This window comes from Euprymna scolopes, chromosome 19 (genome assembly GCF_053919585.1).
Source record: "Euprymna scolopes isolate OS-2025 chromosome 19, ASM5391958v1, whole genome shotgun sequence".
Lineage (NCBI taxonomy): Eukaryota > Metazoa > Mollusca > Cephalopoda > Sepiida > Sepiolidae > Euprymna > Euprymna scolopes.
In genome coordinates this window covers 80,045,067-80,058,971 of record NC_136500.1, presented here as the reverse complement: position 1 = coordinate 80,058,971, position 13,905 = coordinate 80,045,067, and the positions used below count along the sequence as shown (strand labels likewise).

The 13,905-nt window shown below is 33.6% G+C and overlaps 1 protein-coding gene across 1 annotated transcript in view; it reads right to left on the bottom strand.

Moving 5' to 3' along the window:
• LOC145239781 (muskelin-like) overlaps positions 1-10,052 on the bottom strand; it is a gene marked incomplete in the record, with an annotated part of 94,653 nt that extends 84,601 nt beyond the window's left edge. Inside the window, 1 exon segment of the mRNA XM_080103257.1 lies at positions 9,913-10,052. Within this exon segment, the coding sequence (XP_079959383.1) occupies positions 9,913-9,986 (74 nt within the window).
• Positions 10,053-13,905: the final 3,853 nt, after the last annotated feature.

The window sequence follows — 13,905 nt, the reverse complement described above, 5'->3', positions numbered from 1 at the left end:
TTTGCACAGCTTTGTCAGCATTCCTTGGTAGGGGTACCTAAGACAGTAAGCAACGAGCTTACTCCACCCGAAAATCAGGTGGTAAGGCCTGGAAGGATGGATTTCTACTACCCAAACAGCATACCTCAGTCTGACAAGTACTTGGCCAATTATCTGGCATCTGTAGGACCAATTGTCAAGAACGGATTCTCAACTGTTATTTCTACCAAGGTCTCCAAGCAATCAAAGCAGTGAGGAGACCTACCCGACTCAAATGACAAGCATGTCAAGATGATCCAACCATTTTTCCAGTAATCTTAGCAACAGATTGGATGTAAGTTTTTCATTTTAGATCTGGAGTGAAAGTCAGCCTTTAAAGCTTATCAAAACAAGGGGAGAACTATTCATTTTAACAAAGATCAGAAGCTCGGTTTTACGCGTTAGAATTAACGAGCCACTTTTCTCCAAATTGCACTACGTTCCCCAGACTTGACGCTTATCTACTATGCTACAGGCCCCGAAGGCGTAGAGTCTCTATGGTTCCAGGTGAGCACTGTCTGAAGAGTGCAGTTTCGATCCTACCCAAGCAGGCCAGAGGATTAGTTGGCCAAAACGTGGGGAGACAACAACAACTATGGAAAGCAGTAATTACTGGGGATACAGTTAGAAGACTCAGCATTCCTATCCTATCACAGTTAATCACCTGAAGTAGGCCAGAGTTGGCCAAAACGTGATGAAACAACTATAAAGATGAGGAAAACAGTTCCCAAAAAGAATAAATATGTTGAATAGTTTCCAAGTCTTTATATTAAATTGAATCCATACAAATTTAATATAAGGTTTTTAATTTTTTTTTTTTTTTTTAGATGAGGATTGATAGTATGTATCCTTTGTATTGTTTGGACTGCTGCTCTCATCTTGGGAGGTTTTATTCTCAAAACGTTTCAGCCTATGTAATCTCCAACATTCTTTAACTTCTAGACAAGAGTTTTTCATGCTTTTGCAATGATTAGTGCAGCAAATGACAATTACTACTGGTTGAGAGATTTGAACTCGGTTACAAAATCAATTTGGACTTTATTTGCAAGGACGTTACCTCTGGGTCAGCACCAACTGCCACAAGATTAAATTTTGTTTTGGTGAATGGGGAGTGAAACTTGTGTATAACTGATTATATGATGAATGATCTTGTCAGTGAATGTGATGAAGTTTTTTTTTTTTTTTTCTTTACTCACGTTCATCCCAAACAAGGCACATCACCATTGACATAAAGGGCTACTATTTGGGACTATGCCTAGGAAAAGATTTACAAGATGTTGGTTTACATTACATTTAAACTTCTGCATATCAGTATAGTCAGAGAAGCAAGTAGCAGGAAGGAAATTCCAAAGTCAAGCTGTTCGAGGGGAGAAACTATTAAAGTAGAAAGTTTTCTGGCATTTATGGACCTCAACAGTGGAGGGGTGTGATTTTGTTGCTAGGCAGGTTTGTCAGGGGATATGTACATCAAGAGGGCAAAAGTGCAATGAGTTCATCAGAGCACATTTCATTAAAATATTTGTAAAACAGGCACAGGGATGCAACATTGCGGTGATGCGACAGAAGTTGGAGCTTAGTTGACAAAGTGGGACCCATTAGATTGAAGACTATTTTGGATCCTATCTAAGAGGGAGAAACTAGTCGTAGATGCACCAGCTCAGATGTGGCAACAATATTCCATGCATGGCTGAATAGTCGCTTTGTAGAGGTACAAGATACTCGAGGTGTACGTAAGTAGTCTTCCAGCATGATAGCAGGAACCCACCTTCTTTGCAGCAACCATCATAATATCTCCAATGTATTTGTTCCAGTTTATATTTCCTGTGAATGTTAAGCTGAGGAGTTTAGAAGGAAGAATTCTCAAGTAGGATGTTTGTCATGGTTATCGGTGGTTGGAGAGGTTTCTTGTAATTGTTAAAAGGAGAGCAGCTTAGTCTTACAAGCATTAAATGTTACCATTCATTTACGGCTCCATTCCACTACGGTTTGGGGGGTCATTTTCTAACGATTCTGCCATTAGATTTATGTACATTTGTTCTTCCCTTGAGCATTGTATCATCAGCCAATATACCTATCTCAAACCCAATATTATCAGGGAGGTCGTTAATGAATATCAAAAATAATAGTGTCCAAGGATCGATCCCTGAGGCACTCCTGTATTAATGTCATACTGTTTAGATGTATGTCCATCAATGACAATCTGAATTTACTATTGTCTAAGAGGGATCTAATTATATTTAGTATACATCCAGTTATACAGCTCTTTGTGCCAGACTTTGTCAAAGGCCTTGGACATATCAAGGGCCACAACCCTGGCTTCGCCCACCTTATCCAGTGCATGGTATATGCGTTTAAAGATGACTGTTAAAATATCTGCAATAGAACAACATTGTCAAAATCCATACTGTTTGTCAGAGAAAATTAGTTTTTGTAAGATGGTGTACTTGCTTGATTAAGGCCTCAAAGGTTTTAACGAAGAGGAGAAGACTGATAGGATGATAATTGAGAGGGTCAGTCATATCACCAGAATTCTTGTACACTGGTACCACAAGGGCCATCTTCCAGCTATTAGGAAAGCAAGATTCAGCAAGGCATTTATCGTAGAGTTTGGAAAGTACGAGGGCTAACTCAGCTAAGCATTTCTTAATTACTATAGCAGGGATGAGATCAGGCCTACACACTTGAAGGTGTCTAAGTTTTTTATGATATTGCAGACATGAGAAGGAGTGATTTTCAGATCATCAAGAGTGGCTTCAATCTGCATAGGGAAATTTGGGAGGGAGTTATTTGTTGGCTCCAAGGTGGAGCTGGAGGCAAATCGCCAGGCAAGGAGTTACACCTTCACGGTTGCTGTGCATGCGATCTTGTTATTGGATAATAGAGGAATTACTGATTGGCCTTTATTCACTACACTATTATCAATTTCCAGAAATCACGAGTACCTATCTTCTGCAAATCTATGTGTTCCCTGATTATTTCAGCATGTCTTCTTTTGGCTGTGGCTATTTCTTTCATACAATGATTTCTAGCATCTATAAATTTTTGCTTATTTGTATTTGACTTATGAAGTATAAATCGGCAGAATGCATGCTGTCTTTGTACAATGGCAGCTGCATAATCTGTAGTGAACCATAGGGGTGAGTGGGGCTTACTATAGTACTTCCGTATGGGGGAAGTATACTTCAATGCCCGGTTTGTACTATTTGATTGTCTCATTCGGACACTGTTCAGTAGGAAGAGAGAAGATATTGGTCCATGGGATATCTCTAAGTTCTCTGATGGCTTCCCGGTCAGCCCTTGCGATCTCTTGCTCTAAAGTTTAAAATATTTTTTAAAAATCCTTTTTTTTTTGCGAATATTGTTCAGGCTATTTACATGCGAGAGCCTAAAAAAAAAAAAAATAAATAAATAAATAAAATCTCATTTGGATTTTTTTGCTAAATTAAGATGGATATGAATAGTAAAAATTTACCAATATTTTCAATTTAAACCATAACGTTTAAAAGAAAGTGCATTGAACTTGGCAGATGTAAACACAGATTTTATTTGATTAAATAATTTGAAATAAGAAAAATGATTTTTGTTTTAATTTAATTATTTTTATTGTGCAATAATTTATATCAGTTTGAAATATGTTGAACATTAAAAAAAAAAAAAAGTACCATTAGGTATGGGCAAAATGAATAGCCGATATCCCCCAAATTAAAATATTGACCGCCATCACGTCACTTAAAAATCCAGGAATTCAACCATTGGAGATGGTTCTATCATTGTTTACTTACTAATGTCTCCCCAATTCTACTTTCGTCTTTCCTTGTTTACACACCCCTATTTCGAATTCGTGGCAGTGGACAGACACCAGTGGATTTTTTTTTTTTCTACCAAAACAGTCATTAAAAATGTCTTTTAGTGGATTTTTTTACTTGATTAAATAATTCAAAATAAAAATGTTTTTTTTGTTTAAATTTAATTATTTTTTATTCTACAATCATTTATATCATTAATACATTTAAAAGGTTATTTTTTTTCGCATAGCATTTCCAAGTTTAATTCAATTTTCATTAGATTTATGTTTATTAAATTGTAAGGTACCATAATTTGCTAAAATAGCTTTTTAAATTTAGTAATCAAGTAAAAATATTTTTATTTGATTAAATAATTTGAAATAAGAAAAATGATTTTTATTTTAATTTAATTATTTTTATTGTGCAATAATTTATATCAGTTTGAAATATGTTGAACATTAAAAAAAAAAAAAAGTACTTATTCACTTTTGTTACCATGCTGAAATAAAATTTAGAAAGCCATTCTTAACATGGGGAGGGTGCTTTCTAACTTATTTACTTTCACTTGGCAATTTAATAAAAAAAGATATCATAAAACTTGAATTTAACTTAAAAAAAAAAAAAAAAAAAAAAAAATTGTGTGGTACAAAAGAAACACTGCTAATGAGTTTTGATAGAAAAAAAGTCTGCTGATGCCGGCCTGCAGCTACAAATTCGGAATAGGAGCCTGTGAGCGAGAAAAAGTCAAAGTAGAAGCAGGGAGACATCTCTTACAAAGGAGTCACTGATTGTTCTTAGGTGTACATTTGAACGTTCTTGCCAAATTTCTAAAGGTCGCAGTTATGGAAGGCGAGAAAAAAAAAATTTAAGAGTTTTAAGCTGTTTCTGTTTATTAATATTATTAAATAAGGAATTGTAGCAACCGCTACATATGGCCGGAACAAATCTCCGGCCGGAACATTTTCATAGCAATCAGCGTGTCAACACCAGCACGTATGAAGAACACGCAAGCACACAACGTCGTGATCAAGCCACCCGCATACATGGAACAAAGGAACTATGTTAAGTTTCTTCACGTAGAGATACAGCAAATTGCCTGGAACTTTCGAGAACATCTATTTAAAGCTAAAATTCAAACAGTCCTGGATGCAGATCTACAAGTAACCATCCCCGCTGCTCGTGGTCATCACTTACGCTGGACTCAGTCTATTTAGATATAAAACAGCTTTGCCAAGAATGCTGCGAAAATCAAATCAGTTTTTCTCTTGTTTCCCCAAGACTGGACGTCGGAATAACTCCGCCACTGGGAAGCGTTAAAATCCCTAGCCTTTAATTTGCACGCCATGTACATGTACGTTAACCCTCGTCATGGAAAATTACCATACTGAATGGGAATTTAATTCTCCCTTTTTAAACTGTTTTTTTGAACTACTGTTTTGCACACGCACACTTTCGCTCTCATGATTATGGATTGTTCATTTTTCTCTTAAAAAATAATCACATTAATTCCAAGCCACGCATGACACTCTGGACACAAAAAAAATCAGTCATTTTGAACTCCATGCTATTCTCACAAAATCCTCATTTAGCTAATCCTGCATAAAAGAAGACATTTACGTTGGAACAATTTGAACTAATATTCCTAACACGTAAATAAATGTTTATTTCATATTAATGCAGAGATTTCAAGTTCTTTGTCAAGTGTCATTTTTTTTTTTTTTTTTAATTATTTCTATTTTTTTTTATTTTTATGTATATGAGGATGTTATCTGGTGACACCTTTCTATTAATTGGCAATCTCATTAAATTTACCTTTAATGGTCCCTTGGATACCCTACTAATTTCAACTTGAAGAGATTTCTGCACCCGCAACCTCAGTTCTAAAAATTGATAGATCCCGATTATGAATTGGTGAATGCCGACTCACACCCTTACAAGTTAGTGACTTCATGGTCAATACTTACAAATTGGTAACTCCGCTGTGAATCCTACAGAATCCTTTTGAATTAAAATTTCATTAGTAGATAAGCATGACATCAGGCCAAATTCGATGACCAATTTGTTTTACTTTTGCTTTTTCATATAAACACTTTTCAAGTGTACTTTTTCTCAATTTTAGATGCATGATAATAACTGGATTTTTAATGGAAATGTTTGCTCATAACGTCATAAAATTAATTTTAATGCCTAAACAGATCTTTATAAATTGCCTTCCATTTTGATTAATTTGGGTTTTACGTTGCCTATGACTACAATGTTACAATATTTTCTTTATCTTAAAAAAATAAATAATAAAATAGTGTTTATGCAGTTTATGGAGAGTGCTATTGGTTTTTTTAAAATAGGATTTTCAAGTTAAATGCAATTTTTACGGTATCTTGTTTATAAAATTGTTAGCTGAAAGCAAAGAATAGTTAAAAGCACCCCCCTCCTGATGTTAAGAACGGCTTTTGGTAATTTATTTTACATTACGTCCACTTCCAATGTTTTTTCTTAAACAACAACTTTTAAAAGTTTTCGACTATGCTGAATTAGAAAATCTCATTTAAATTTTGCAGAGACAAATAGTTTTTGAGATATAAAGGCCTGTATTATGCACTGTGTATCACTGGCTGCCATGTTTGTATGCACGTGCAATAAACAAATCGGGTTTGTATTACTGTACACAGATTCGAAAAAGTTGTCAAAAAACAAATATATAACAAATAAATATTATCAAAGGCAAGATAAGTTACTTTTCTACCTAACTGAATAATTTTTTAGTGTTTTTATTTAATGTAACATGTTTGTTAAGCTCAAAAAACAGTGTTTACCGATGTATTGGAAAATTAAAAATGGCACCCCACTCTCTCTTTGACATGGTAAGTTTGGGAAAAGGAGTTAAAAATAAAAAACTAGACAAAATACTGTTAAAACCCACCGAATATATGTCAGCCTATATCACGGTAACATATATTGAGCGAGTTTCTAACAGTATTTTGTCTAGTTTTTTTATTTTTAACTCCTTTTTTATTTTTAACTCCTTTTCCCAAACTCACCTTGTCAAATAGAGTCGGGCGCCATTTTTAATTTTCAAATACATCGGTAAACACTGTTTTTCGAGCTGAATAAACATGTTACATTAAATAAAAACACTAAAAACTTATCCAGTTAGGTAGAAAAGTAACTTATATCTTACTTTTGATAACATTTATTTGTTATATATTTGTTTTTTGACAACTTTTTCGAATCTGTGTACAGTAATACAAACCCAACAAATCTACTTTTCCACGACCGACACCGCCCCCCCCCCAATTCTTTTTATACAGGTGGGTATGCTGACAACGAATATCACAGTTAAATTTGGGGCAAATATCTTTTCACCCCCTCCGCACGGGGTATTTATTCAGAAAGCCGTTCTTAGCATAGGGAGGTTGGCGAGTGTATTTTGAAAGCCGTTCTTAACATGAAATTACACAAGGAAGTGAAAAAAGTCGTAATTGTTTTGTTTTACGCGCATTATGCACATTACTAATTTCTCGGTTGTGAAAAAAAAAAAAAAAAAAATAAGTGGATTTATTTCCGCTAGGTGGCTGTGTCGGTCGCAGAGAAGTAGATTTGTTCATCGCACACGCACATGCATACATGGCGGCCAGTGAATTACAGTGCATAATACAGGTCTTTATATCTCGAAAACTGCACAATTTCGATGAGATTTTCTTATTCATCATAGCCGAAAACCTATAAAAATCGTCATTTTAAAGAAAATTGTGAAGGTGGACCTAATGTAAAAATTTACCCGGCTTTCTAAACACTATTTCAGCACGACCCGCAAACTGCAAAAATACCAAAAGATTAAAAATAAATAAGATCGTGATTTTTGGTACATTTGTAGATCCCGCCACCCCCACCCAAAATGAGATTATTTTTAGCCGATTATTTTATTATTTTAGTTTCATATATAATTTTTCCGTAAAATGTATCTATTTCCGGGCCATTAACGTTTTAGAGTAGTTAATTTTTTTATACCACTAAATTCGAGTGGCTATCAGTTAAGGTTGGGAGCTATTTTGAACAAATTGAATTGTCATCAGTTATAGTTTGTCAAATGTTATGTCATATTCCAATCGCTATAAGGACAAAAAATACGCCGTATTATAGGAATTGAAATGTATTGTACCCTTTTTTTCTCATTTTGGGTGCTAATGCACTTAATGATCCGCGCTATTTTTTAAATCGTATTTCCAATTAAAGTTGTTTTTTTTTTTATTCAATTGTAAGGTTAACACCCTCCCCATGTTAAGAATGGCTTATTAAATAATAACGTTATTTCAGCACGGATCAATAAGTGCATGACTGTATGAGTACCTTATTTTTAAAATATTAAATAAATTGTCCTTCATCCTTCTAAATTTAGGGTTGATACCTCAGTCTGGCGGGATACGTACTTGGAACTTTTCTAACTACCAACCACCAATACATTTATTTCTATTATTTAGCTTAATGTGAGACATGAACCTTTTTATGGTAACATTTTATTTTATATTACATACATGATTAATTACCACGTGGACAAGAAGCAAAAGAAAAATGAAAATCCGCCAAAATCGAACCAAACGAAGAAAAAAAAAAAACGAGGGCATATTTTTTGTTGACACCGGTCGAAATGTGTGATGTAACATTTTGGCAGCCATAACCGAGTTGAAATGTTCAAGATAACCGGGTTGGACTTAGGGACAAAGTTACTAAATCACGGCACGAGTTTATTGCGTGAAAAAGAAAAAATATCTGTAGGCATAATTTTTTTTTTTTTTTTTTTTTTTATAGGAGGAATATTTTTTTAGATAAAATCTATTGAAAAATGCACACTTAAATATGTAAACATTAAGTAAAGAATAGCAATTTATACCAATTGTCCGTCTCTGGACCATAATGGATAATTTTCGACTAAGATCAAAGTGTAGTATCTGTGTCATACTTCATCTTTTCTGTCCTCAACCAGTGAAATCCTTCTAGACCGAAACAATTTTTACTCTTATCCTAATCCAGGGCGTTTTTGGGGGGGGATGGGGGCAACTGGACGCCCCCCCCCCCGACACACACACACACACATTAAAAACTGACCTTGTGTTTAACCGTGGCTACCGAGATTAATCTAGGTGGCCGTGGTTTAACTGCCCTCGTAAGGACGCAAATAGACAGGGAGAGATGACGGTTGTGTTCGAAATATTAAAAATTATATTATTAATAACTCCTTTGGACAATTTTCAGCATAGACAACAGAAGGTAAAAAAAAAAAATATAACAAATAAATGTCACCAAAAACAAGATAAGTTACTCTTCTACCTATCTGGATAAGTTCTTTTGTTTTTTTTAAGGCGTTTATTTAACTTGAAATAAAATAATGTCGAATCTTACGTTAGAACAAGGAAAATGGCCGACATCAAACGGTCATCTTGAGTCTCGATAATCGCTCAAAAATCGAAAATTCAACAAAACGTAGATAGAAACCCACTCCAAATAAATGTTATCGTTTTATTTATACTGCAAAAATGCCCCACGTTTTTATATATTTTTCCATCAGACATTTTTTTTTTTTTAAATATGAAAAAAAAAATCGTTTTAACAGAGAAATACTTATATATATATATATATATATAGATAGATAGAGAATAATAAAATAATTTACCTAAAATAAACAAAGCCAACCATTTTTGCTTCAAGTTGAAGCCGAACAAACAAGACGTCAAATCTAGTCAACATGACAAAGTTTTAGACGAACGAAACTTTGTTTCTAATTTTTACACTTAACCCCTTCATAAACAAGCTTTACGATAATAAAATAATATTAAGTATTTAATAATAAATATTTACTGCTAGCTCGCGGGAGAGATTGTGGTTGTTTCTATACGACAAATAAACAATTCAAAACAAGGGGGTATAAAATATGGGGATATGTTTTGAATTAGAGGCTTCAGTGTAGAGAAATACATTGTGTAATGAGAAAGTTTAAGCAGGTCGTGATATTACGACAGCCTCTTGCGAAAAGACGAAAGCCCCTAATGGTGCATAATTTTAATAATTATAGAAAACAATCCTATAAAAGTATACTGAACATATTTTTACTTACTCTGGGACGTAGTTTGATGAGTAACTTGACCATTTATATACAGTGTATTTCAAAACGTGGCTTTCGCCCGCCATATTGAAAAAGTCCGTCAAATTTCGGAAGATTCACCGATACGTAAATTTATCCGGCGAAAAATAAATATATGGTTTTAAATATTTTTTTACTTAAATTTAACATCTAAATTTTTTATAGCCATAAAAAGAATTATTGTACTCGTAAATGTTTATTTTGGGGGGGTTATTTTTATTTGTTTATTAATTTCTTTTTTTTCTTTTTTTCTTTTCAGTTAAAAATCTAAACGGTTTCTTGCTTGTGAGTATGTATGATAAATAGAAAGGGGGGGTAGGAAGTGAGAATTCGCAGACGATCTTTTTTGTGTGTGTTTTTTCTCCCCCCCCCCCTCAACAAAAACAAACTTTTATTGTACAATAATTTTATAAAGTAAAAAGATATAGCACAAGACCAAAAAGTCTTGGGTGTGATGGGAGTCGGGAGTCGACCACGACCACTGAGTTTATTGTCTAAACTAATTCCTGTCACCAAAATACCACATTTACTCTATAGGTTAATAGGTTAAGTATCCTCTGATGATTTAAATGTTTTTTTGTTTTTTTTTTTTTGTTTTTTTTTACAAAGTCTGTACAATTTCATGCATGATAGGAAGAGGGATACCTGAAACAAAATAAAGAAAAAACAACAATTAAAAAAAATAATAAATAATGATAAATAAATAAATCAATAAAATACTAAATGAGATAGGCTAGTAAGGACAGCTCAAAACATTGGTCCCAAAATAAATAAATAAACATAAAACCAATACATTTATATTAAAAAATGTAACCCCCAAATAGTGTTTTTCATTCAAAAAAAAAAAAGAAAATCCTGAAATGTTCCAATGTTATCCAGTGATTTATCAAACACTAAACAAGCAACATAGTAAATAATGAGACCAAAAATCTTGTAATAAAAAACAACTCCTCCCAACCCTTAAAACATTAGAAAGAACCAATATTATTTATAGGTTCAAATGTCCTTTGGGAGAACGGTACTCCCAGAATAATAAAAAAGCAAAAAAGCTACATTGGTTTTACAACCACTACCCTATCCCGCCACCTCACCATGCATCTTGTAAACTCTAGTTCAATTTACGAAAACCTATGTATGCTATTTAAGAGAAATTCTAATTAATAATACTAGAATAATACATTCTCAAACAAATTTAAAAATAAAATACTTAAAGTTATCTTCATTAAAATCCAACAGCCTACAATTAATAACATTACACATGAAACCAGTAACAACATTTTAAAGTGCTTAACATAATACAATTTGATCCTGTGCCACTAATTCTGGTAGTGGGATGTAAATTGTTAACAGCTTTGAATAGTTTAAAAACGTTATTTTGGCATCTAACTGACTTCACATGGCGTTTCTTAAGTTAACTTTGAAATTTTCCTTTTTATTTTTTTCTAGTATTTTTGTTTGTCTTTTCAGATGATGATGATTCAACGAAGATTTGTTGGAACTCTTCAGCTCCACTGGTGGATGACCACAGGCCCACCAGTTTCAACAAACCATATTCCAGGAAAAATAAAAACATACGTCAATCTGTTGGACTTCATTGTTGTCCATCTCTGGTTGTAACAGCAACAATTCTGGGGGGGGGAGGAGAGAGTTTCTTGGTTTTTCAACCAGCTCCTATCTGTAATTCTCTGGAAAATTAAATGGAGATGTACCTCTTTTGTTGGGCTGTCCACGTTTTCTTGGTGTTGTTTTTCTGGCTGGAATGGCTGCTAGCACGAACGTGCTCGGTGATGAACAATGACATACAATACAGTTTATTTTATGTAGAAGAATCTTATCTATTTATTTTACAAGAAAATTACAATATGTTACCATTAAAAAATAATTAATTACAAAAAAACTTTTAACGGACTTAGCTACTCTTAACTAACTTAACTGGTGCTGGGGATGAGGGAGTAATCCCCCGTCCCCCTTTTTTCAGAGAGATAAAATGCTTACTCTATGCTGGTCAGCCGAAAAAGAGGATGAGTCAAGGTAAAATGGGGGCCAGAAAGACAACCGCTGTATCTCTACATAACGGCCCATTCACTGCGCAAAAAAAAAAAAAAAAAAAAAATAGCTGTGGCACAAAACAGTGCCACAATGGTAGCATCAAAATACCATATAAATATAATAATTCCGATTGGCATAACAGCAATTTCTACATTGTAGATGTACAAGGGCCAGCAGCTCTGGGACTACTATCGCTAGAACAGCTTAATTACAATTAATTGCACAGTCAAAAACGATGCACACCAAATTTCTGCAGTGGCAGTAAGTATTGGCCCAGCAATAAACACTTGTTCTACAACAACAACAACAACAACAACAACAGGTTTTGTATCAACACCAATCTCCCATGTCAACACCTCAAAAACCTTCGGCACAACAACAACAGGAATTTGCCCAACTTGCCCAACAAAGATAAAAAGCAATATTAGCTCAACAGCAAGTTTCTCCTATTGGCCAACATCAAGTTCTTTCTTAGCAATAGCTGCAGGATCCACTGATCTAACAAGCACTGGTTCAATAGCAACAATAACAACAGCAGCAAAAGCAACAGTAACAAGCAGATCTAGTACAGCAGCAGACACTTGCACAGTAATAACCACAACAATCAACCATAACCTTCAAAGTTCAGCTGAACTTTTGAACACCCACATAATGAGATCAAACATTGTTGCAAAATTCCAACCCTACGATTTTCCAACACTGACCATATTCGTGAAGAACTGAAACACAGACAGAATATGCAGAAAATGTATGATGGATAAGATGTACACATGTTGGATAACCAAACAGGGAAATGGAAACCAGCAACAATTATATAAAAAAAAAAAAAAAATGAGCAGAACCAAGATCCTACATATTTCAACTCCCAGACAGATCATCAAAAAGAAGAAATAGATTCTAAACAAGAGCAGCAGAAACACCAACTCATAAACAGGTTCGTTTCAATGATCATATCACTTCATTATAAACCAGACATGCTAACACAAACAACATCTCACACCAAAGAAATCTAAGACAGTCAACATATACAACAAGAAGTGGCCGTGAAATACATCGGGCAAAAAATATATAACGCAATTATACAATAACACAAATATTAGAACAATATTTTTTCCTTTTCTATCTGGTATGGGGATGTAGTAATATCAGCACTATTTTCTTAGGCGCAAGGATTGTGACCTTTTAGCATAGGAACACACTCAAGAACAACAGTGATTTGGAGTTAAAGAACATGGCCTTACTAACGTGTAAAAAAGTCATCTTGTATAAATGTTAATAAAACATTAATAAAACAACAATGCCTCCGTCGTTTAATTTAACTTTAACATTACAGACCCCTTAGCAGCTATTTTTACAAGCTAAAAACCAAAATCGAATTTGTTCCACAGGTCCAAATCTCCTATATATCAAGAGTAGTCTGGTTGAAACAGTTCTGCACACACAGACATGGTCATTTTAAATATATATATATATATATATATATATATATATATATATATATATATATATATATATAAGCTCTATTTCCTATTTGGTTTTATCGAGCTTTTACATCTGGTTGAGATTACTTTATAAATATTAACTCTTCAATAGTTATAATATACTTTAGTTTTGCCATCTTGGATTATTTTGGTAAACTTAACTGTAATACTTATATATATATATATATATATATATATATATATATATATATATATATATATATATATATATAAAACATACGTGTGTGTGTGTGTGTGTGTGTGTGTGTGTGTGTGTGTGTGTGTGTGTGTGTGTTTTATTACAACCTCAAGTGTATTAACTTAATTTATTACAAATTGTTTCAATAGACAGGATAAAAATTATCTGTTTATACCGTCAGATGATTCAAGTTAAAATAAAAATAAAAAGGAAAGATATGGTTTTTAGTGATTACAT